Source organism: Anomaloglossus baeobatrachus, chromosome 6 (genome assembly GCF_048569485.1).
Source record: "Anomaloglossus baeobatrachus isolate aAnoBae1 chromosome 6, aAnoBae1.hap1, whole genome shotgun sequence".
Taxonomy (NCBI): Eukaryota; Metazoa; Chordata; class Amphibia; order Anura; family Aromobatidae; genus Anomaloglossus; species Anomaloglossus baeobatrachus.
Genome location: NC_134358.1, coordinates 96,969,653 through 96,996,437, shown reverse-complemented (window position 1 = coordinate 96,996,437; position 26,785 = coordinate 96,969,653). Strand labels below are relative to the sequence as shown.

At 41.7% G+C, this 26,785-nt stretch overlaps 1 protein-coding gene across 2 annotated transcripts in view; it reads right to left on the bottom strand.

The window, feature by feature from the left end:
* Positions 1 to 26,785, bottom strand: part of LOC142244090 (b(0,+)-type amino acid transporter 1-like) — an 81,323-nt gene that overhangs the window by 1,238 nt on the left and 53,300 nt on the right. The window contains exons 1-3 of one of the 2 annotated variants that reach the window (XM_075316286.1): positions 24,387 to 25,249; positions 8,863 to 8,994; positions 2,407 to 2,771 (exon numbers count right to left, since the gene is read on the bottom strand). In XM_075316286.1, coding sequence (XP_075172401.1) covers positions 2,407 to 2,771; positions 8,863 to 8,994; positions 24,387 to 25,110 — 1,221 coding nt within the window. In that variant the 5' untranslated portion in view covers positions 25,111 to 25,249. Of the gene's footprint in view, positions 1 to 2,406; positions 2,772 to 8,862; positions 8,995 to 24,386; positions 25,250 to 26,785 lie in introns of those variants that run through there. The other variant, XM_075316287.1, reaches the window with a different exon arrangement.

Here is a 26,785-nt window from a genome sequence, read left to right as displayed (position 1 = left end):
AAACATAGGTCTACGTGTGTATGTGTCTCCGGTACGTGAGGAAACACACCAGACACGTACCGGTGGCACGTACGTGTGAAAGAGGCCTTAGAGATAGCAGCAGGGAAGCGGAGATCTTCACCACATTGTGGTCAGAGAAAAGAGTAATGGAGGGCATAGAAAACTGACTATAGAAAAGGAAGAAAGCACATCCAAAGGTAATGAGTGTAGGATAGAAGCTGTGTTAATGTATGAGCTAACAAAGATAGCAGCCTTTTTGATATACAGTGGGGGAAATAATTATTTGATCCCTTGCTGATTTTGTAAGTTTGCCCACTGACAAAGACATGAACAGTCAATAATTTTATGGGTAGGTTAATTTTAACAGTGAGAGATAGAATATCCAAAAATAAAAGCCAGAAAATCACATTTTATAAATTATATAAATTAATTTGCATTTTGCAGAGAAAAATAAGTATTTCATTCCCTACCAACCATTAAGAGTTCTGGCTCCTACAGACACTTAGACGCTCCCAATCAAATCGTTACCTCCATTAAAGACAGCTGTCTTAAATTGTCACCTGTATAAAAGACTCCTGTCCACAGACTCAATTAATTAGTCAGACTCTAACCTCTACAACATGGGCAAGACCAAAGAGCTTACTAAGTATGTCAGGGACAAGATCATAGATCTGCACAAAGCTGGAATGGGCTACAAAACCATAAGTAAGATGCTGGGTGAGAAGGAGACAACTGTTAGTGCTATAGTAAGAAAATGGAAAAAATACAAAACGACTGTCATTGACTGACATTGATCTGGAGCACCATGCAAAATCTCACCTCCTGGGGTATCCAGGATCATGAGGAAGGTGAGAGATCAGTCTAACACTAAATGGGGGAACTTGTTAATGATCTCAAGGCAGCTGGGACCACTGTTACCAAGAAAACAGTTGGTAACATATTACGCAGTAATAGCTTAAAATCCTGCAGTGCCCGCAAAGTCCCACTGCTCAAGAAGGCACATGTGTAGGCCCGTCTGGAGTTTACCAATGATCACCTGGATGATTATGAGAGTGATTGGGAGAAGCTGCTGTGGTCAGATGAGACAACAATTGAGCTTTTTGGCATTAACTCAACTCGTCGTGTTTTGAGGAACAAAAAAGATGCCTATAACCCAAAGAACACCATCCCCACTGTCAAGCATGGAAGTGGAAACATGTTTTGGGGATGTTTCTCTGCTAAGGGCACAGGACTACTTCACCACATCAATGGGACAATGGATGGAGAAATTGTACCGTAAAATCTTGAGTGAAAATCTCCTTCCCTCCGTGAGGACATTAAAAATGGGTCATAGCTGGGTCTTCCAGAACGTCAATGACCCAAAACATACATCCAAGGCAACAAAGGAGCGGCTCAAAAAGAAGCACATTAAGGTCATGGAGTGGCCTAGCTAGTCTCCAGACCTTAATCCCATAGAACACTTATGGAGGGAGCTGAAGCTCCAAGTTGCCAAGCGACAGTCTCAAAATCCTAATGATTTAGAGATGATCTGCAAAGAGGAGTGGCCCAAAATTCCTCCTGACATGTGCGCAAACCTCATCAACTACAAAAACATCTGACTGATGTGCTTGCCCACAAGGGTTTTGCCACCAAGTATTAAGTCTTGTTTGCCAGGGGGATCAAGTACTTATATCTCTCTGCAAAATGCAAATAAATGTATATCATTTATACAATGTGATTTTCTGTTTTTTATTTTTTTTTTGTTTTTTTTTTATATTGTATTTCTCAATGTAAAAATTAGCCTACCATTAATATTATAGACTGTTTGTGTCTTTGTCAGTGGGCAAACTTACAAAATCAGCAAAGGATCAAATAATCATTTCCTTCACTGTATAGAGATCTCACAACCAGCCTATATTACTGAGAGGAACACTTCCACAAGAAAAGAAAATCAGAAACTTGGATCAGGCTGTAAACTGTACATTAAGGGGTTTGAAAATGACTTAAAGGTAGAATTACACAGTGCCAATTCAGGAAAAAATGTCTGTGTAATGCGGTACAGGTCAGGTCCTCCAGAGACTGACTCTGGTCAAGAAATGAGGATCAATTACTAGAAACAACTCTGATAATTGTACTGTAACTGTGACAAGCCATGCATCTATGTGTCTATCATATACCCAGGGTGGGACAGATTTTACTCCACTGTAAATATACAATTTATATAGAATGCATTTGGTAAAACTATCTAAATGCTCTAAAACTTTTGTTATAATAGTCATGAAACTAAAAACATAGGGTCACAGGAACCTCCCTGTAGAGATAGAAGGATGAAGAATATATTAACAATAATCATCTATGTTTGCTGTATATTTCTCCAGCCTGAGATAGTACTGATTATTACAATCATGGTTTCGATGTTGACCTCACCTTGTAAGGACGTTCAAGATTAGGTTCTCGATAACGTAGTACAACCAGGCTAACACACGTTAGTCCAATGAGCAGCCAGGAGGAAAAACTAAAATAGTTTGTTAATGAAATAAGATCAGAAGGAATGACAAAAATTGATGCAATTATTGTGGAAATGATCATAGCTGGGGCTGGAGTCAGGTAGTGGACATGGAGCATTGATATGATGGCCGGCAAATGTCCCTCTTTACTTCCAGCGTAGTTTAGTCGACCCAACATAAACATTCCACCATTTAGAGAACCAAATATTGAGACAGCCACTGAAACGGGGATGATCCAAGCAACAGATGGAATCGTTCTATCAGCCCAGGTCACCGACACTGCAGCTGTAATGATAAATTAATAGAAAAATGGTAGTCAACCTGGAGTATAATACAGATGTAGATAATGTATCACTAAAAACGTATATTCCATTATGTATCTTGTACTTAGAATTTTTTTTGCATGTTTTACGCTAAAGCGTCAATATTTTCTGATGATTTATTTCATCCTACCAATTACATTATACATTTCGCCTCTTTACAAATGGAAATTTGGTCATGAAATCTCCAGTCTGACAAACCAGTTCACTACATGTGATACTGTACACAGAGAATGTCAGTTTTTGACTTCCAGTGAACTACACAATGACATCATCACTTATAAAACCTTTCCTGAAAGGTCTCAAACTCATCCACTTCACACCAAGCCCCACCATCTGTACTTCTGTACATTTTCCAATGCAGCTAAATATGCGAATGAAAACGTATGGAATTATCTAAAAGAACTGTTGGTGCTGTCCAATGCAATCAATAATAATGCACATTCGTCACATAGGATACAGTGAGACTGCTCACAAAAAATTGGATTCAGGATCATCTAAAATTTTAGGAATGCGCAACGTGAATTCAATTTGCCTCGATTTGCTCATTGCTAACTCATGGCGATGTAGTAATTGACCTTTTTTATGACACATATATTAATTCTAATTTGCTAGATTCTGTTTTGATTGGTTGCCTTCTATTAAAACAGATGGTTACATCCCAATAGACGTGTTGTACCATGATGGTATGGATCGCCTCATCTTTTATTTTCAGTTTAATATTTTTTTAATGCATTTGAAGTCCCAGAAAGTAATGTTATTCCAACCAGTACTACGTCTGGGCTCTCCCATACTGATCTTCAATCAACATGGAAGACATTAGTATTAATATAATTCTCCCGGTATTGTAGGATTCTACACAGTTAAAAAGAAGCAAGATGCTGGATCAGATCACAGCGGCACAGTCTCACCGGGGAATCGAAAATCATTCAGGCCTCAAATAACTCTACAAAAAATCTTACATATATTTATGTCTAACAGTGAACATCTTCTCATTTAGGTCCAGTACTCTATAATATTTCTCGGTAAGATTTAGAGCTCTGGTTCTCAGATTGTAATTTTAGAATACTTTGCTTGATTTCACTCAGCAAGAGTAAGAAGATGAATATAAGTCTGTGTGCTGCCACCATTAGAGGGAACGCACCACATCTGAATTTTTACAACTCTTATTAAAATTACATCCATGAGTACATCATCCGATATACGACTGCGCCTTTATGGTGGGGTACATGTGTTTTTTTCCCGAAACAACAGAAAGTTAAAGTCTAAAAAACGCCAGAAAGCAGTGAGAAAATTGCAAGATTTCTATTTTTCATTTTAAATAAAGATTGTGATATGAAAAAAACTGTCACTTTTTAAGTGTCGCTGGTGAAAGCACCCGCCCCCGTCAGTTGTGCGACACGGGCAAATCACTGCTCGTGGCGTACAACATCGCTCGGACCTGTCACACGTACTTACCTGCCTAGCGACATCACTTTGGCCAGCGAACCGCCTCCTTTCTAAGGGGGCTGTTCGTGCGGCCTCACAGCAACGTCACACGGCAGCCATCCAATAGAAGCGGAGGGGCAGAGAGCAGCCGAAAGAAAGTGACGCCCACCTCGTTGCCGGAGGACGCAGGTACGGTGTTGTTCCTCGTTCCTGGGGTGTCACACGTAGCGATGTGTGCTGCCTCAGGATCGACGAACAACCTGCGTCCTGCAACAGCAACGATATTTGGGATTAGAACGACGTGTCAATGATCAACGATTAGGTGAGTAATTTTGATCGTTAGCGGTCGTTCGTACGACGTCGCTAACGAGGCCGGATATGCATCATGAATTCCGTGACCCCAACGACATCTCGTTAGCGACGTCATTGCGTGTAAAGCCCCCTTTATCATTCCCATTATGTTTGACTATTGATTGTTGTCTGTATGTTGTACGTTAGAGACTGTTCTTTATGGGATGAGTAATGTAGGAGAAGGTAATGCATGGATTGGTAAAGATGTTGGCCTCATGTTGGGAATAGTGTTGGGCGAATAGTAACTATTCATGTTAAAATTATTCGTAACAAATCCCAACGTACTATTCTGGTATTCATCACAGATAACAAACCTAATGCAAGAAAATGGAAAACCCGACCATTTTTCTTGAAGATTTCCCCGAAAAATGCTTGGGTTCTCCATTGACTTGCATTGGGTTCATTGGACTTGCATTGGGTTTGTTATTTGTGATGAATAAAGGAATAGTACAGTACTTTGGGATTTGTTACAAATAATTCGAACACTAAGGCTACTTTCACACATCAGTTTTCTGCATTCAGGCACAATCCTTTTTTTTCCTGATGCAAAGGATCCGGCAAAAAAATGTAAAACCGTATCCACCGGATCCGGTTTTTAACGGATCCGTTATGCCGGATGCGTACAAAACCGGATCCGGTGGATACGGTTTGCATCCGTTTTTGCATCCGGTTTGTCCGTTTTTTTGAAGGATCAGCTTTTTTAATTAATTTGGTGCATGCGCAGTTTACAAAAACGGATCCGGTAGCCGCATTCATTTTTTACCGCATTGCGCCGGATCCGGCGTCCATAGGCTTTCATTGTAAAACACGCCGTATCGCGCCGGATCCGGCGCAATGCGTTTTTTTTGCCGGACAAAAAAACGTTGCAAGACACGTTGCCTCCGGCCGCCGCTTTGATAAATTTTGCCGCATCCGGAAAAAAACGGATGCAACGCAAAGCCATCAGGTACAATCCGGTTACAATGCAAGTCTATGGGGATAAACCGGATGCGATACCGGATCCGGTTTACCCTTTTTTTTCCGGATTGTACCTGATGGGAAAAAACTGATGTGTGAAAGTAGCCTAACAGTTACTATTTGCTCATCACTAGTTGGGAACTGTTGCCTATATAAAGATAAATAAAAAAAAATAAATCTTTATATAGCGCTAACATATTCCGCAGCGCTTTACATACATCAGGAACACTGTCCCCATTGGGGCTCACAATCTAAGTTCCCAATCTGTATGTCTTTGGAGTGGGGGAGGAAACCGGAGAACCCAGAGGAAACCCATGCAAACACGGGGAAAACATACAAATTCCTTGCAGATGTTGTCCTTGGTGGGATACAAACCCAGTAACCCCGTGCTGCAAGGCTGTAGTGCTAACCACTGAGCCACCGTGCCACCCATAACAATGTAATCATGGGGCAAATGACTACAAGGGTCCGTTATGAGATGAGTAATATAGGAAAAGGTAATGCATGGATTCATTACATTCTCCTTCATCACTCATCTCATAAAGGATATTATCTGATGAACAACATACAACAGTCAATAGTCAAACATGAAGGGAATGATAAAAGTCTTCACCTTTACCTGGTATAGACCCTGGTAGTCGTTTGCCCCAGGACTTCAATTTTTTTTTATATAGGCAACAGTTCTTAACGTGAGACCAACATCCATACCAATCCATGCATTACCGTCTCCTGTACCACTCACTAAATAAAGGACAGTCTCTGATGTACAACATACAAAAATCAATAGTCTAACATGAAGGGAATGCTAACAGTCTTCACCCTTATCTGGCGTAGACCCTGTTGTCATTTGCCCCAGGACTTTGTTATCTTTATATGGGCAACAGTTCCCAACATGAGACCAACATCCATACCAATCATGCACTCATCCCATAAAGGACAGTCTATGACATACAAAATATATACAGCAGTCAATAGTCAAACATGAAGGGAATGATAACAGTCCTCACCCTTCTGCATAGCCCGGGTAGTCATTTTCCCCAGGTCTTCATTGTTATCTTTAAATAGACAACAATTCCCTACATGAGACCAACATCCATATTAATGCATGCATTAATTTTTCCTACATTACCGATTCCATAAAGGACAGTCTCTGATGTACAACATACATACAGCAGTGAATAGACAAATATAATGGGAATGATAACAGTCTTCACCTTTATCTGGCATAGACCCTGGTAGTCCAGGACTTCATTATTATCTTTATATAGGCAACAGTTCCCAACATGAGACTAACATCCATACCAATCTATGCATTACGTTCTCTCCATTACTCACCCCATGATGGAGACTTTCACATATGTGACGTACATACAACAGTGTATAGTCAAACATGATGGGAATGATAACAGTCTTCACCATTAGCTTGGACTGACCGACAGCTCTTCTGATCCAGGCGTCACAGTTGCATAGAAATACACGATATCACGCTTGGGTCAGGAGAGCCGCCGGCCAATCCAAGCATTGCGATGCCATTATCATGTGAGTTATACAGCCGTGTGACTGAAAATTTCAAAAATTTAGTTATTGCTATTTTTAGTTAAGATTGTGATGTGAAAAAAATAATAACTAAAATGTTTAAAAATGCATGTAGCACAAAAAAAAACGAATTTACAAGTCTCGGTAAGTGGTGATGATGATGCAGTTATGATCTTTATGATTCATTCTGGTTTTGTGATGTGCCTGTAAAAATAAGATGTAATTTGTATGTAATTTTTGGATAATTTGCCCCCCAAAAAAATCTGACAACTTTGGTTTACATAATAAAAAGAATAATGAAGAATCAAAAACTAGAGCTATACTATCAAACTGGACACAGGCATAGTAAGGCTAGTTTCACACATCCGTCTTTTCACCAGATTGGCGGTTCCAGCGTACTCCAATACAGTATGATACAATATAATGACAGTACGGCAACTTCCGTGTCACATGCTCCAGTCACGTGACAGCATGTGACCGGAGCTTGTCGCATTGCCATTGTACTGTATACACTGTACTGGAGTGCGCCGAAACCGCCAATCCGGCGAAAAGACGGATGCGTGAAACTAGCCTTAAGCGGGCTTTACACGAGACGACTGATCGTGCAATGCATCGTCGGGGTCACGGTTTTCGTGATGCACATCCGGCATCGTACACGACGTTGTCTCGTTTAACACCTCCTAGCGACGCAGTATCGCTCACAAATCGTGAGTCGTGTACTCGTCACAAGGTTTCATAAAATTGTTTAATTAAAATGGCGGCGGTTGTTCATCGTTTCCGTGGCATCACACGTTGCTCCGTGTGACACCACGGGAACGATGAACAGCAGCTTTACCTGCCTCCCGTGGCACCCGACGGCTTAATGGAAGGAAGGAGGTGGGCGGGATGTTTACATCCCGCTCATCTCCGCCCCTCCGCTTCTATTGGCCGGCTGCCATGTGATGTCGCTGTGACGCCGAACGTCCCTCCCATTCCAGGAAGTGGACGTTCGTCGCCCACAGAGAGGTCGTCCGGAAGGTAAGTACGTGTGACGGGGGTTAAACGAGTTTGTGCGCCACGGGCAACTAATTGCCAGTGACGCAAAAACGACGGGGGCGGGTACGATCGATCGTGCTATCGCACAATCGGTCGTCTCGTGTAAAGCAGGCTTTAGTCTGAAACAAACATAATCCCAACACAATTTTGCTACTGGTCTTGCAATTTAGAGGCTGCAATTTGGCTGCAAAAATAGCTAGACGAAAAAGTGAGCACATGGGAATTATTCTAAAATCACTAGCGGATGATTAAGAATTGCAATTGAATAGCAGTAAGTTGAGTATCTCTAGCAAACTAGTTATATAGGTCTTTGGGGCAAGCTGTAAAATCTGTTTTGACCTGACCTCAAAAAAGCAATGGTCTGGGCAAAACCATTGTATGGGGACTATGACTTATGAGCCATGGATAAGATCAAAAAAGCGTCTTAGACCTGAAGATCTTCTTGTTTATTTCAGGTACAGGGTTGATTTTCATTAACTGAGAAAGAAACCAAAAGTCTTTTAGAGTGGTTGATCAACTATGTCCATGGTGGGTCTGGTACGATCATGATAGGTTATACTGGCTCTCACTATATCCACCAATCCTAGCCTGAAAAATGTGTACGTCTGAAATCTATATTAGAGGAAATTTAAAAAAAAAACAGATTTCAGACCTTATTTTGTATTTTCTTCACTCTTATGTGACAAATGACCTCAAATGCTGATGTTCTGAAGTTTACGGCCTCATTTGCAAAATGGATATGAGCATACCTGAAGACACAAGCTCCTTGGGTGTCAGAACAGTGAGGTATGAGATGTTCACCAGCAGATAGAAGACAATCACTGCACACATGGCAGTTAATATACTGCGAGGGATGTTTTTACTCGGGTTCTTTATCTCCTCTGAAAATAAGAAGGAAAAGTAATCAATAAAAATATAGCATATAGCAAAACTGTTCATGAAGTGCTTTTTTTTTTATAAATAGCCAAAGGATGATCATTTGTCATTCTTGTGGATGAAATTGTAAAAAGCAGCTAGAATTAGAATACCAGCTCAAATATCACAATATATAGCCCATTATTTTGTCTCACCCATTTTTAGAGAAAGTTATGCTATGCAGTAATAATACAATGTAAGCAGCAATTTTTTTTTTTAGTATTATGCAAGCAATTTTTCAATTGGTAAATCTTTAGTAGACTAGTGTTCGTACAAGAGGGGGGTAGGCCTGTGAGCTCTACCCTTAAGACACCGATCATCGTTACAGAAAAATAGTGTGAATTGTGTTGTTTATACATATAATGTGGTTATATTTACGATGTGAATGTGGCCATTTAGTGGCCGGTTTTAGGTACTGCTCCCTGGTAGGTGTTCAGGTGTTACCTAGCGACAGCGGCAGTGAAACAGCAAACAGTTAAGTGATGTGGGAAGTCCACAGTAGGAGGAACCGGCTGCAAGGTAAAGTCGGGCCCTATACAAGCTTTAGTCAATTAAGAATGAAGTGAAGCAGTTGCACAAGTAAGGAGTGTGCATGGTAGCTAGACACCTGAGGCCAAGGAAAGTGGGTGTCTGTGGCAAAGCACGTGGGCAGGACTCCAGCGTAAGTTGAGACAATAGATCATCCCTATTCGACCATATGGAGTACCAGGCCCGAACCCGAGTTCCCAGTTTGTGACTGACTCCAGCGGTCTTAGAGCGGAGGTTTGGCATAGACTTGGGTAAACAGGTCGACACGGTACCCCCAGTTGACGAGCTTTATCCAAAGGTAGTCAAAACCATTAATAGTATCGGGTCCCTGTGAGTGAGATGTGACCATGGCCATGCGAAACTCCATGACTTTACTGAGTGGAACTGTGGTGTCAGATAGTGAGGAGAATGGGCAAACAACAGCGGTAGTACCAGGAACTATGGAGCAGTTTGCAGTAGAAGTGTGCTTTGAAGTGAAATGTACCGTACCTACAATGTTCAAGTGTTTTACCCACAGGAATGATGTTACTGAGATACTGTGCGTAGCTGTTAGTAAAATGAGAACAATGCATATGTGTCTGCAATACCGCCACCAACCCCTTCCCTCTTTCTCTGTGGAGAGGACCAAAGAGAGAAGACTGCTTAATAGAAACAGAAGCCTTTTGCCAGTGATGACTTTTATGACTACGAAAGCTACCAATGAATAAGCTATGCACACGCAACCCGCCCCTGTCCATGTTAGAGTCCTACACATGTTCTGTGAGCCACCATATTTTCCCATAGGGATTATAAGTCTAAAAAATGACTAGTTCAGCCATATTAAATGTGATTTTAGAATATAGAGCCTTAGCAGGCTATCACTGCTCCATTTTGGATCTGTACACCATGGATCCAAGATATGCTATGTGCACAAGCAGTAACATACATAGAAGGGAAGGTGCCCATACAGGATTTGGGAGTGCTGGTCCTTATGAGGGCCCTCTATAATTCTGGGTTTTCTCCAATAACTCTTCCTTTCCATAAGGCTTGAACTTTTGGCCCCTTTGCTTACTAAAAATGCAGAACCTCCGAGAGGGGAGTCTTTCACTAGTTTGCACCAAGTATCAAAGGGAATGTGGCCAAGTAGAACTAGGCCCTCTATCTCGTATGGATCGTAACAATCAAATAGTCTGCTTCCATAGTATTACACACTTAAAGGGAATCTGTCAGCAGATTTTTGCTATCTAAGCTGAAGCCAGCATGCTGCAAGGATTAGCACAGATAACTCAGGGCTGCCTGCTTTGTCACAGTCCGATCTGTTGTTTATTTGCTATGTTTCTTTAAGCAGCAGAACCTTTATCATTGTAGGACTACAAAGTCACGTGCACGCCAGTCCGACACGTCCCCTGTTATGATTGACACCTCACTGTCAATGTATAATTTCTATTGAGAGAGTCACGTAATGGCAGAAAAGCTCTCTCAGCGCTGCTACATGGCCAAAGCTAAAAATTCGGCGTCAGAACGGCTGCACCTAGTAATCTAAGTGATACATTGTTGGATTCAGGGTCTCTTTGCCTACATTATGCCTTTCTCAGATGATTTAGCAAAAACCTTAAGCCTCCTGAGATCCTGACTGGTTCTGTCTGGTACATATGTGTCCAAAAATATATTTCTGTGCTGTCTAAAGAACATAAAATTCCCATATTTCATGTGAGTGAATTAAGTTTGCTTGTTTATTATGCACTTCTAACTTGCAAAATGCAAATCTTAAATAAGATAGTGCTAACCCAGACTTGCCCTCCATGAACTATCATATCATTCGCAACAAAACAAAAACAAATTTTCTATTCTACTTTAATAGACCTCTCATCGGAGGGTAAAAATCCATTATATCTAAGCCCTTATTTACTTGGCTGCTCCACTCACTGTACAAACATCGCAATGCAGGAACATTTTAGTGGTTGTGATTACATCTAATTATAGCCTTACAAAAAGCCGCCGCACAATAGCAGTCGTATAGCGGCATGTATACAGTATTAACAACAAACATCTGTACGTTTAGGAAGAAACCGCTCAGTTGGAAAACTAATCCTTTTTCCTCCTAGGGGGTAAACAGTCTTCTTTTCAGTTGTGCAATTAAAGTACAGCATGTATTACTTTGCTATAAAACTCCCTGAAAGCAAGGAGTCTCATTTACTATATCATTAGGGAATTTCCGATCTGTGAATAAATGCCTTAAATAGTTTACTATTTAAACACATCGACCCTCATAGTGGAACATACTGTCTCAGTAAATTAAAAGCTGCGGAAAGAAATGATTGGAAAAGTTTGAGAAAAAGACTTGCAGAAAAACCAAGCGCAATGAATTGTAGGAGGATAGGCAACATGATTAAGGCTTGTAGCTGAAACGCGTAGGTTCATTGTTATCACTTGTGGACTGTCCTTCTATATTAATTTTAATCTTTATCATAAATGTGATGTTTTATTAATCAACGCTGGAGCTCCTTTTTTTCCCTTTATCTCCATTGGCTTTCACAGCTCCTGACCAGAGCTACTCCATGCGAAGGTCTGCTCTTAGGTGAAGCTCCGTGAAGTGGTGAGTTGACTCTCCCCTCTCCCCTTTCCTTGTCTACCAGATAGCATACAATTATCTGGATCCTGGTAGTCATGAATATGATGTGTTGTAGCCAGGATCTCGAAACAATGTGTTCTGTAGGATGTGTCTTCTAAGGTACTGGATATTGGATGACAAAGTTGTGTGGACATGAGAATGAGAGCAGTTAGATGTGTAGATCAGAGCCAGTCATGATATCCATGGCTTTATAAAGCTTTTTGTATAAATCAATGGCTTTACATACATTGGTATGACCATAACATGGGATCTGTCTTGAATAATAATCAATTCACCCAAAAACAGAATTTAGCATAGAGCTAAGGAGTATTTGGACCATGCTAGGAAGAGCCCTACCGATGTTATGATTCACTTCATGAAATGCAGCCAAAGTCTACCTGGGGGTCTAAGTCAGTGATCTGTGAGTCTTCATTGGTTGATAAACATCCCTTCCTATGACACAACTTCGAAATCAGTGCATATATTCTCAATTTTATATCAAGAATATCTGTCAAAGAGCACCTACTTCCTTTGCTATGACGTGAAGTAAAAATCTGTATACACACTGACCCCAATTCATCCTGACCGGCGATGTTCATGTCTGTCTTGATGAGGGAGTGTGGTGGAATGAGACCATCTTGGTTTATTAAAAGGTAAGTTTTTATTAAGATTTCTTATGTAAGGGATGTAAAATTTCTGATGTAAGGCCACCACAGCTCATCATTAATTTGACAAGCTGTGGCATCAGACTCCAGTCCTGGCACATCTGTGCCCATTTTGTGGACATACGAAAAGTCACAACATTTTTGCACAACTCTGAGTTGCAAAAAAATTGTATGACTTTTCAATGCTTTTCATTCCAGTTTTATGGTGTAAAAGCTTTAATGAATTAGAGCAAAGTCCAAGTGCACAAGAGCGCAATGGAGGACGCTCTGTGGATGACGTAGGAAGCGTCATCCACATGAAGCAAGAAGAAGGATGGAGATTGCAAGGATAGAGGAGGCGCCGGACCTGATAGCAGCGATTCCCATTAGACCGCAACGTATAGGACCGCCTCGCAGGTGAGTAGGTGACAGCTTCCCTTTAATGGGGTGGCAAAAACCTTTGACAGATTCCCTTTAAAAGGGTTGTCTGGTTTATGAAACCCATGTTAAATATCCTTTTAGAGTATTTTTAATTTTATAGATTGGAGTTCTTTTTTCTGGACCCTCGATAATAAGCCTGAGCAGCAAGCTGTTACACACAGCATCTCTCTGTGCAATGTCTTTGCACTTTAAGCTGACCATTCATTATTCATTTCAATATAAACCATATAATAATTATGTTCTGTAATGCGCCTATTGAGGTGTCACTGATGGCACACGGGACACCAGCTACTAGGCTCCATCTCGGATCTACTGCTATTGCTGAAGGTCCCAGCTGCATATCATTCTATGGACGACATATTTTCAAGATACTTTTCTAATTCAAAGGAACTGCCAAAAATTGAAAAAACCCTTGTAATATTCTTAAGCAATAATTGTTCCTGAGTGTATTGTTCGGTAAATGTTTGTGCATAGGCAAAATTAATCTGATTTAGGTCAGCACTACTGGTGGCTTTTTAGGTCTTTTTTTTACATTGGAAATGTAAATCAGAGAATGATTGTAGATGTGTCATTTGAGTGATTTCACAACATGAGAAAAATGAGTTCGACCGAGTGTCCTTTTAATTCTGTTAAGAGTTAAGTCTCATTACTATTGCACTGAGATAATGAATAGTATCTGAGGCAGCTCCTAATCTGATATATCTCTGCTTGTTTCAGAGCACATTAATGGGAGAAGAAAAAACAGGATGGAAAAAGTATGTTAATCTACACATTCATGATATATCAATAATCTTTATGAGCCAGAACCAGAATCAAATCAATAATCAATATTGACATGGGCTGGCGTAGTACCAGTGGGAGATCTAGCCTGAAGGCACTGATCTTTGTATTCATTTGAATTCAGTATATATATATATATATCTATATATATATATATATATATATATATATATATATATATATATATATATATATATATATAGATATATATATATATACACATATATATATATATATATAAACTGTATATATGTATATATATATATATATATACAGTACAGACCAAACGTTTGGACACACCTTCTCATTCAAAGAGTTTTCCTTATTTTCATGACTCTGAAAATTGTAGATTCACATTGAAGGCATCAAGACTATGAATTGACACATGTGGAATGAAATAACAAAAAAGTGTGAAACAACTGAAAATATGTCTTATATTCTAGGTTCTTCAAAGTAGCCACCTTTTGCTGTGATTACTGCTTTGCACACTCTTGGCATTCTCTTGATGAGGTTCAAGAGGTTGGCACCGGAAATGGTCTTCCAACAGTCTTGAAGGAGTTCCCAGAGATGCTTAGCACTTGTTGGCCCTTTTGCCTTCACTCTGCGGTCCAGCTCACCCCAAACCATCTTGATTGGGTTCAGGTCTGGTGACTGTGGAGGCCAGGTCATCTGGCGTAGCACCCCATCAAATAGCCCTTACACAGCCTGGAGGTGTGTTTGGGGTCATTGTCCTGTTGAAAAATAAATGATGGTCCAACTAAACGCAAACTGGATGGAATAGCATGCCGCTGCAAGATGCTGTAGTCGCCATGCTGGTTCAGTATACCTTCAATTTTGAATAAATCCCCAACAGTGTCACCAGTAAAGCACCCCCACACCATCACACCTCCTCCTCCATGCTTCACAGTGGGAACCAGGCATGTACAGTCCATCCGTTCACCTTTTCTGCATCACACAAAAGACACGGTGGTTGGATCCAAAGATCTCAAATTTGGACTCATCAGACCAAAGCACAGATTTCCACTGGTCTAATTTCCATTCCTTCTGTTCTTTAGCCCAAACAAGTCTCTTCTGCTTGTTGCCTGTCCTTAGCAGTGGTTTCCTAGCAGCTATTTTACCATGAAGCCCTGCTGCACAAAGTCTCATCTTAACAGTTGTTCTAGAGATGTGTCTGCTGCTAGAACTCTGTGTGGCATTAACCTGGTCTCTAATCTGAGCTGCTGTTAACCTGCGATTTCTGAGGCTGGTGACTTGGATAAACTTATCCTCCGCAGCAGAGGTGACTCTTGGTCTTCCTTTCCTGGGTCGGTCCTCATGTGAGCCAGTTTCTTTGTAGCGTTTGATGGTTTTTGCCACTGCACTTGTGGACACTTTCAAAGTTTTCCAAATTTTTCAGACTGACTGACCTTAATTTCTTAAAGTAATGATGGCCACTCATTTTTCTTTACTTAGCTGCTTTTTTCCTGCCATAATACAAATTCTAACAGTCTATTCAGTAGGACTATCAGCTGTGTATCCACCAGACTTCTGCACAACACAACTGATGGTCCCAATCCATTTATAAGGCAAGAAATCCCACTTATTAAACCTGACAGGGCACACCTGTGAAGTGAAAACGATTTCCGGTGACTACCTCTTGAAGCTCATCAAGAGAATGCCAAGAGTGTGCAAAGCAGTAATCAAAGCAAAAGGTGGCTACTTTGAAGAACCTAGAATATAAAATATAAGACATATTTTCAGTTGTTTCACACTTTTTTGTTAAGTATTTCATTCCACATGCGTTAATTCATAGTTTTGATGCCTTCAATGTGAATCTACAATTTTCAGTCATGATACTAATAAAACTCTTTGAATGAGGTGTGTCCAAACCTTTGGTTTGTACTGTATCTATATATATAATTGCCTTATTCTGTCTGTCTGTCTGTCTGTCTGTCTGTCTGTCTGTCATGCTCCGAAATTGTGTCCTTACGGTGACATAAAGCTGATTGGCCGCTGGGCTCGCCATGGCCCCGCCCCCCCACACGGATTGGCCTCTCGCCCTGGCTCTCTGCAGGCCCCGCCCCCCTCACGCAATGCATGCTCGCTCTGGCCCAACTGACACGGAGCTCCGATTCCCAGGTGAGTACACACACACACATCAGATCACACTCACTCTCACACTCACTCTCACACTCACTCTCACACACACCTCACACATCACAACATGCTGGGATATCGCTTGCTTCTACACCGGCTCCGTCAGGATCCCGGCAGCGCCAGACATAACCTTGCGATGCTGGGATCTTGACGGAGGCCGTGAAAGCTGGTAACCATTATACACATCGGGTAACTAAGGTCCCTTAGTTACCCGATGTGTATCATAGTTACCAGTGTACACCGGCTCACACTCACTCTCACACACACCTCACACACACATCACATCGCATCCACACATCAAGGTCCTGCAGCTGCGGAACATACACACACATAACAGCACACACACACACACACACACACAAATCAGATCACACTCACACACACCTCACACATCACATCGCATCCAAATACTCACAACATCCTGGGATATCGCTTGCTTCTCGGCGGCGATATTGTGCTGTTGTGAGCTTCCAGGACCTGCCGGGGGATCACATGGCCAGAAGCATGTGATATCCCCGGATGTTGTGAGTATCAGCGCGTATGTGCAATATCGTCAGTGTGTGTGTCTTTGTGTGTGAGTGTATGCGATCGGGTGTGTGTGAGTGTATGCGATCGGGTGTGTGTGAGTGTATGCGATCGGGTGGGTGTGAGTGTATGCGATCGGGTGTGTGTGAGTGTATGCGATCGGGTGTGTGTGAGTGTATGCGATCGGGTGTGTGTGAGTGTATGCGATCGGGTGGGTGTGTGTGGGTGTGTGTGAGTGTATGCGATCGGATCTGTGAGTGTCGGCAGAGGAGCACGGCGTGCTGGAGGAGGCTGAGAGGACAGAGGCTGAACCTGGGGAAGGCTGGGATGGGGAGGCTGATGCTGGAGACGGAGAGGCTGATGCTGGCGCAGCATGGCGGATGGAGCACCTTTGGGAGTGCGCAGCATGGCGGATGGAGCACGTTTGGGAGTGCGCAGCATGGCGGATGGAGCACGTTTGGGAGTGCGCAGCATGGCGGATGGAGCACGTTTGGGAGTGTGCAGCATGGCGGATGGAGCACGTTTGGAAATGCGCAGCATGGCGGATGGAGCACGTTTGGGAGTGCGCAGCATGGGGGATGCAGCACGATGGGGAGTGCGGAGTATGGCGGATGGAGCACGTTTGGGAGTGCGCAGCATGGAGGATGCAGCACGATGGGGAGTGCGGAGTATGGCGGATGGAGCACGTTTGGGAGTGCGCAGCATGGCGGATGGAGCACCTTTGGGAGTGCGCAGCATGGCGGATGGAGCACGTTTGGGAGTGCGCAGCATGGCGGATGGAGCACGTTTGGGAGTGCGCAGCATGGCGGATGGAGCACGTTTGGGAGTGCGCAGCATGGCGGATGGAGCACGTTTGGGAGTGTGCAGCATGGCGGATGGAGCACGTTTGGAAATGCGCAGCATGGCGGATGGAGCACGTTTGGGAGTGCGCAGCATGGGGGATGCAGCACGATGGGGAGTGCGGAGTATGGCGGATGGAGCACGTTTGGGAGTGCGCAGCATGGAGGATGCAGCACGATGGGGAGTGCGGAGTATGGCGGATGGAGCACGTTTGGGAGTGCGCAGCATGGCGGATGGACCACGTTTGGGAGTGCGCAGCATGGCGGATGGAGCACGTTTGGGAGTGCGCAGCATGGGAGATGGAGCACGATGGGGAGTGCGCAGCATGGCGGATGGAGCACGTTTGGGAGTGCGCAGCATGGGGGATGGAGTACGTTTGGGAGTGCGCAGCATGGCGGATGGAGCACGTTTGGGAGTGCGCAGCATGGCGGATGGAGCACGTTTGGGAGTGCGCAGCATGGCGAATGGAGCACGTTTGGGAGTGCGCAGGATGGGAGATGGAGCACGATGGGGGGTGCGCAGCATAGGGGATGGAGCACGTTTGGGAGTGCGCAGCATGGGGGATGGAGCACGTTTGGGAGTGCGCAGCATGGCGGATGGAGCACGTTTGGGAGTGCGCAGCATGGGAGATGGAGCACGATGGGGAGTGCGCAGCATGGCGGATGGAGCACGTTTGGGAGTGCGCAGCATGGGGGATGGAGCACGATGGGGAGTGCGCTGCATGGCGGATGGAGCACGTTTGGGAGTGCGCAGCATGGCGGATGGAGCACGTTTGGGAGTGCGCAGGATGGGAGATGGAGCACGATGGGGGGTGCGCAGCATACGGGATGGAGCACGATGGGGAGTGCGCTGCATGGGGGATGGAGCACGATGGGAAGTGCACACCTCCCCCCAACACACACACATACGCGCGCGCGCACTGCACAATACACCACACCACACACACACACTGGGAACCACAAACAACTGCCCTACACAGACACCCACACACACAGACAACGCTGCACACACAAATATACGCACATACCGCACAACACGCACATTGCACAAAACATACCTCCCCCCAAAACACACCACACACACACAAACTGCGCAACACACACACAACGCTACAGACACACAGCGCTCCACAAACAACGCAACACACAAACAACACCGCTCTCACCCCCCATCACACCCAGACAACACCCAGAACATGTACAGCGCCCTACACAAACACTTGGTAACTACACACAACAACATCTATATATATATATATATATATATATATAACAAAAATCATACATGAACTACACAATACGTAAATTCTAAAATACCCGATGCGTAGAATCGGGCCACCTTCTAGTATATATATATATATATATATATATACATAAAATCCACCTCTGAGCACTAAAGTTTCCTAGGAGTAGTTTTTAAACTCTCCATCTTAACTGCTTCTTATTTAATTAGCATTGTTCTTTATTTTTCTTTTTAACAACTGATATTAATTTTTAATATATTGTTTTCCACTATGTGTGAGCTTGGACTTTATTTGCAATCATGAGTCCATTGGGTTAATCTTGTATCTAATCGTACTATATATTTTGCCTTAAATTGTTAATCATATTATGAATTTTAAAGTATTGTACAGTACTCCCTGCAGCCAATCAGCATCCACTTCACTGTCCCATCGTTCGAACATAGTTGATATCCAGAGGAAATTAAAGCTGTGGCTCCTCTTTCACTTTCTTTGGATGTCTGATTTGTCCAAAGGAGGAGACAGTGAAATGGCCACAGGGATCGTGTGACGTAAGAATGTCATGCAACCCTCAGGAGAGACAGTGCAGACACCGCTATATACTTTTTTGTACTTAAGAAATATTTGCACTCTTTTTGTATTCCATTACCCAAGTACCTGTTTCTTTTTCCTAATTTTTTGGTCTCTTTCTTTATGTTTTTCCTTTTATTTTACCAAGATTTATAAACATATTAAACTGATCCTTTTAAAATGGGAAACTTAAAAATACGTCCTGTGTTTAGTTTGATTATATCCATACGTAATGAAAGAAAGAAAGAAGGAAGGAAAGAAAGAAGGAAAGAATGAAAAGAAGGAACGAAAAAAAAGAAAGTAAAAAAGGAAAGAAAAAAAGAAGAGAGAAAGAGAGAGATAGAAAAAGAGAAAGAAGGAAGGAAAAGAAAGAAGGAAAAAGAAAAATGACAGAAAGAAAGATAAAGGAAAGAAAGGAAGGAAAGAAAGAAAAAAGTAAGAAAGGAAGGAAAGAAAGAAAGAAAGAAAGAAAGAAAGAAAGAAAGAAAGAAAGAAAGAAAGAAAGAGAAAGTGTCATTGTCTTTGATCTGTTTCTTTGAAAAATAGGAGCCTGGGCTTTGGTATATTGTAGACATGATGAAGAAATGAACTTGTTCACCTTTTACAGCTCGAGTAATATATAGCTGTGGAAAAAATAGAGACAGAGCCATTCCTTGTGTCAATTAGTTTATGATATTTCATGCCCACCTTTGGATCCCCAAATAGAAAGACCCTCACCTTTTTGGGTTATGTAATGACACAACAGCTTAAAAACCATTATCGACAGGTAAGTTGAGCGTGTATTAAACCTCTTCAACAGATCAATATAGACTGTGGACAATGTGTTTCAAAGTATTAAACCTTTTCGTCAGATCCAAGTAGTCTATTTGGGTCTGCTGAAGACGTTTGATACCTATAGTGACAATAAACTGCCTTGATTACTGCTATACGCTTGGATACCTGTTAATTGGGACAGCGCAGCAAGCTGGGGATCTTTTCAAGGCAAACACTACTATGTAATACCTTTCTTCACCCCGTCTGGATCTTTCCATAGCGCTACATTGCAGTTGTTAATCAACGTCTGAAAAAATGCCTTTAATACTAATGTGAGCCAATGACCAACTCCAGACATAATATAACTGCTATAAAGAAACTATTGAGTAATAGGTAAAACAAATAAAGATTTTTTTCCAAAAATACAAAAACTTTATTTATCAACAAATTATTAAACACAAAATTTAAATAGTAAAAAGTCAGAAGAGCTACAGTGCAGATGGACAATGATTTCATCACACTCTCCTACGCCTCCACTATAGTAAGATCTGGGCCAATGTGACAAAGCAACCCATACATCATATATATGAAATGGTACACATGGAGTTAACAACTCAGTAAAATATTGACAGGGACCCTGAAACATGAATTGCCCATATCATGTGATCGGATGACCGACGAATACACACCCAGCCAAAACAAGAGTGGAGAAAGTGCAAGTGCAAGATCCTATTGTCTAATAGGGTACCCAGTGTACACTAGTAAATTAGTATCAGTATGGATAGCGCTTTTAAAGAGCACAATGTCACTCACCCATTTCTGTCCTGGTTAGTGGGAATAGAGATGACGCGACCACAGGACCCGACGCACGTTTCGCGTAGGGCTTACTCTGGGGATCTTACTATGGTGGTGGGGTAGGAGAGTGTGATGCGATCATTGTCTGTCTGCACTGTAATTTGTTGATAAAGTTTTTGTATTTTTGAAAAAAAACTATTTTTTTGCACCTATTACTTCATAGTTTCTTTATAGGTGTTACATTTGGAGTTGTTGCAGCTTCTTGACGTACCAGTTTAAAAACGCTTCTAAGCTATTGTGTCATTACACAACCCAAAATGATGAACACCCTTCAAGCTGGTGATACAAAGGCGAAATATCACAAACTATGCGACACAAGAAAGCGCTGTGTCTCTAACTTTTCTGCAGCTATTTATTCTGGGAGCTGTAAAAGGTGAACAAGTTCACTTCTCTCGCACAAAGATTCACTATTTCCACAGATGAGTAACTGAAATCTACTTGAAGAACTGAGACTTTATTAATTGAGAACTTGATGTCCTCCTACTGAAGCTGCACCCAGAAATCATATATCTATATGATATAAATGGTTACTGCACGGCTTGACCCCAATACTTGACCTACTCACAGAGTCATAGGTCAGTCAGCTGGAAACATAAAAAGATTAGTTATAAACCTGTGTGACATAAGCTGCAATTGCTTCCTCCCAAACAGATGGAACTACATTAACTTCAGCAGTTGCTTTCCATTAAATTAAAAGCACAGCTCCATACCACAGATTGATCATTTTAATTGGGCTGTCTGCTTTAATATTTCCTAGATATAAATGGTCACAGGAACCCATCTATGATTTCTTCCATGATAATATCTCCAAGATTAATGGGAAGTATTGATGGAGACCACGGCTGGCTTGTATTTCCATTACACTTGTTTCTTACATGGCTGTAGTTATAGAGCCAACATCTCATTTATATTTATACAGCATATTGCAGGGCAACATTTAATATCTCATGCGAATATCTCAAGTAGAGTGAACCACTGCTCCTGAAAATGAAAAAACTGTCTAATTATCTGTTAGGAAGTAATTATATGATAGAAATATTCCATACCATATGACTCAATTATATTACTGGTTCCCAGTGGAAGCCCGGTCTATATTCTGTGCCTTATGACTCAATGATATTACTGGTTCCCAGTAGAAGACCAATCTATATCCTATGTCTTATGGCTCAATCATATTACTAGGTTCCCAGTGGAAGCCCAATCTATATTATATGCCTTATGACTCAATGGTATTTCTGGTTCCCAGTGGAAGCCCAGTCTATATTTTATGCCTTATGACTCAATATTACTGGTTCCCAGTGGAAGCCCAGTCTATATCCTATGCCATATGACTCAATGATATTACTGGTTCCCAGTGAAAGCCAGGTCTATATTCTATGCCTTATGCCTCAATCATATTACTGGTTCCCAGTAGAAGGCCAATCTATATTCTATGTCATATAACTCAATTGTATTACTGGTTCCCAGTGGAAGCCCAGTTTATATTCTATGCCTTATGACTCAATAACATTACTGGTTCCCAGTGGCAGCCAAGTCTATATTCTATGCCTTATGACTCAATAATACTGGTTCCCAGTGGTAGCCAGGTCTAGATTCTATGCCTTAGGACTCAATGATATTACAGGTTCCCAGTGGAAGTCCAGTCTATATTCTACACCTTATAATTCAATTATATTACTGGTTCCCAGTGGAAGCCCAGTCTATATTCTATGCCTTATGACTCAATATTACTGGTTCCCAGTGGAAGCCTGGTCTATATTCTATGCCTTATGCCTCAATGATATTACTGGTTCCCAGTATAAGGCCAATCTATATTCTATGCCTTACGACTCAATGACATTACTGGTTCCCAGGTGGCAGCCAAGTCTATATTCTATGCCTTAGGACTCAATATTACTGGTTCCCAGTGGCAGCCAGGTCTATATATTATGCCTTATGACTCAATGATATTACTGGTTCACAGTAGAAGCTCAGTCTAAATTCTATGCCTTATGTCTCAATGATATTACTGGTTCCCAGTGGAGCCCAGTCTATATTCTATGTCTTATGATGACTCAATGATATTACTGGTTCGCAGTAAAAGCCCAGTCTATATTCTATGCCTTATGACTCAATGATATTACTGGTTCCCAGTGGAGCCCAGTCTATATTTTATGCCTTATGAGTCAATGATATTACAAGTTGCCAGTAGAAGCCCAGTCAGTCTACATATGTCATAATAATTACACTGTAAATCTTGTCATTATTGAAACGCTGGAATATTTCTTAAAGAGATTGTGTAGGGTCTGAAACAAACGGTTTGCTTTGCTGAAACAGTACAACACCTGATTATGGGCAATTTGTGGTTCTGCAGCTCAAAAACATATTTTTCTAATGATGGATTAACACTTTAAGGTCTATTTTCAATCCCAGGCAAGAAAATCAGATATCAAATGCTTTGAGAATCTTTACAGGGTACATTAATGACAACTGGTTTGATAGAGCTTGAGGATATCTTAGTTAAGAATGGAATGTGTGGACCAAGTACCAAGAAAGATTTTCTAAATTTAGTAGTGGAAAATTTGCCTTTAAATGACCTAAATACTATTTAAAAAAGTGAATACACTGATCCCTTTAATGATCTATTAATGCTCAGGTCTGTAATGTCATAAAATTTCTTTGGAGAGATCAGGCAGCACCAATCCTAGTAGTATGGTTGCTGGCTGCAGATCCATTTAGGCTGATTCTTGTCCATATGTATCAATGAGGATGGTTGGAATAGCACACCACTAAAGAGTTACTCCCATGATATTTAATAGGGATTGACAGGAAGATTGTATTAAAATAAGCAAGTTTGCAATCAACTTGCTTTTTGTTTGTTTCACCATTCTACTGTTGTTATCTGATTTTTTTTCAGTTTTATTATTTATTGTTCGTTGCCAAAGGGATCGGCCACCGCTGCTGTCTTCAAGTAATGTGTATATATTTATAATGAGTACCTTTGTGCAGAATGTGTGTAGTAGGTGTATGTATTTGTCATGTGGAATGTGTATATGTGTGTATCCATATCTTTTATGAGCATGTATGTAGTATGTATATGCGTGCATACTACTGTATATTAACATTTGTGTATTTTTTAGGTATATGTGTTTTAATGTGCGAGTGTATACATGACTGGGGCATTAAGGAGGAGGGGTCCTGACACTTTCTGCACAGGGGCTATTACCGTCACTGTCCATCCATGCCTTGAATTTTTATCTTATTGTTAAACTCTCAAATATAAATGACAGGACCTGTCAGTAAGTATGATAAGTAGCTTACATGTTGCTTTAAATGAATGGGATATTTTAGGGGGGGGGTCTCCATTAAGACAAAATGTTGTCAGTATTTGATCTGTGAGTAAAAGCTTGCAAATGGCTAATATAAACTATTATATTTTTCCAATATTTCTGGTACCCAATAAGTAAAGATACATACCAGCCATGTAGTTGAGGTAGTTCCATCCTCCATATGCATACAGACCTTGAAAGAAGGACTGTGCGGTTTGAGCTGCATTTGGGACTTTTGCGTTGAATGCATCGGTAAATGCCTCCGAAGCCTTAGGGTTACTTCCAAGCTCAATCATTCCATATACAATGATTAGAGTCAAAGACATAATTTTAAGCACGGTGAATATGTTCTGCACCCAGGTAGCCAGCTTGATACTTTTTGAATTTATGACACATAAAATCCACAGGATTCCAATAGCTAGCATTTTTTTGAGTACGTCAGGCGCTGGGCAACCAGAGTAGAATGGTCGGCTGATATATTCGGCAAAGGTCAGGGCTTGTGCTGCATTGGATGCAGGTCTTCTAAACAATATTAATGTCCATATAGTAATGAAGGCCGGCAGAGATCCAAGTCCTCTCCTCACATGGTAGTATTCACCTCCAGAAAATGGTAAGGCTGAGCCCAACTCTGCATAACAGAGAGAGCACATTATACATACCACGCCACAGGCAGCCCATATACATAATGCCACCCCAACATTCAGCTGGGCGTACTCCAAAACCCCTTTCGGAGAAACAAATATTCCAGCACCTACGATGCTGCCAACAAGGAAGCACACACTGTCAAAAAAGCCCAAACGCCTCTTCAGACAAACTTTCCCATCGTCTTCTTGTTCCTTCATTTGCTGGGAAGAAGTCTCCATTTTCAGCATCTTGACTCTAGTACTTCCAGTATCGACAGTGAAATCCACCTCTGAGGTGATGCTGTTTGTGCACTAAATGGCATTCATAAAATCATATCACCTATTAAACCGTTTAACATATAGGAGTGAGTTCAGGAACATCTTTGCTAGTAGTTCATTTGTTAACGGGGACACTGGTGACTGGTGACCAAAGTCAACTAATTACCAGTAAATGTGTAAAGAAATACACCTCAGTCTGTCAAAGTGTAACATGCTCTAATAGCTATAAAATCCAATGGCACACTTCATAATACAGCACTATAAATCCTAATATCATTCATGAATGTTCTCAGATGTTTTCAGTAAATTGACAGATAATCCTGGACAAAGACTAGATGAGTAATGGTTTGTATGGACTTCAGAAATTATTTAAAGAGGACCTGACATTTGTCATAAATATTTTTTTTTTACTTGATGTAGTTTCTGGTGTTGTTCACCTGAATCCAGAATTGTGTAATTTTTGGACCTGCTCCTCTCCATTCCTGATATATGGCCCCTCTTCCTTATATATAGATCCAGTATTTTGGGCTAGCTGGGTGTGGTCCACATGAAGACACCCACAGAGAAGTGCTGAAGGTCACACCCACTTGGATAATAAGACTAGATTTGCATACAAGGAAAAGGGGGCCATATAGAAAACTCCCGCAAATGATGAATTGGGGATATAGAGTTATCCAACATTCTGAGAACAGTGTGGTCTTATCTCGGGCTAGTCTTACCTCGCCCAATCCCTACCTGTCCCTATTCGAGCGCTACATTTCACCCTTCATGAATTATCAGTAAATTATGAAAAAGTTACAAATTAATTATGCCTGGGGTGGAGACAAACAGAATGCCTATTTGAACCCGGCTACATACGACTCACTGCCGCCCCAACGCCATGCCCATCCAGTGCTAGACCACCAGACAAAAGGCATGTCCTGAGCAAGTGGGCACCAAGTCTGACAGCTCATGGAATAAACACTTTGGTGCTAGACACCCCTGGGTGGAAGGGAGTTGGGACAGCATTACAGAGAGAATGTACTGCTTTCCACCAACTGTAGTAGAGACATTGCTGACTAAGGTGTCCCACTTCTACCAATAAGGATTGGATGACAGTACATGATGTATCATGCCCCCCATCCAAAAGTGTTGGGGCAGCTTACAATATATAGCGTTCTATGAAGGATTATATGAGGAATAATATTATTTATAGCTATTATATGGTTTGTATCTTGCAATTTTGATCAGTTTTCTGTTCTCCTCTGTTGCTGTGATAATACAACGTACACACAGACAAAAGGGATTCTGTTTACACCATCAGAGCTGGTAAGCTCAGTGATTGGTTGCAGGCTATCTTCCTCTCCCTGCTCCTGGCCAGCCCTGATCTAATACCCACTTTCCCCCATCCCAAGAAAGTACCAGGGCAGGAGTGGTGAACCCACAGATATGGACAAACAGAGAAACCAAAACTAGATCACGCAGCTAGCACACATAAATATATAAGACAATACGAGTTCAGGAGGAAATAATCAGATGATGAAAGGATGGATTTCCACAGCACACCAAGTGGCACACAGTAAATCACCAGCAACAGGAACACAACAGCACACAGACCGGGATAGCAAAAGCTATAATCAGCATGGGAAGACAGATTCCTCTATCT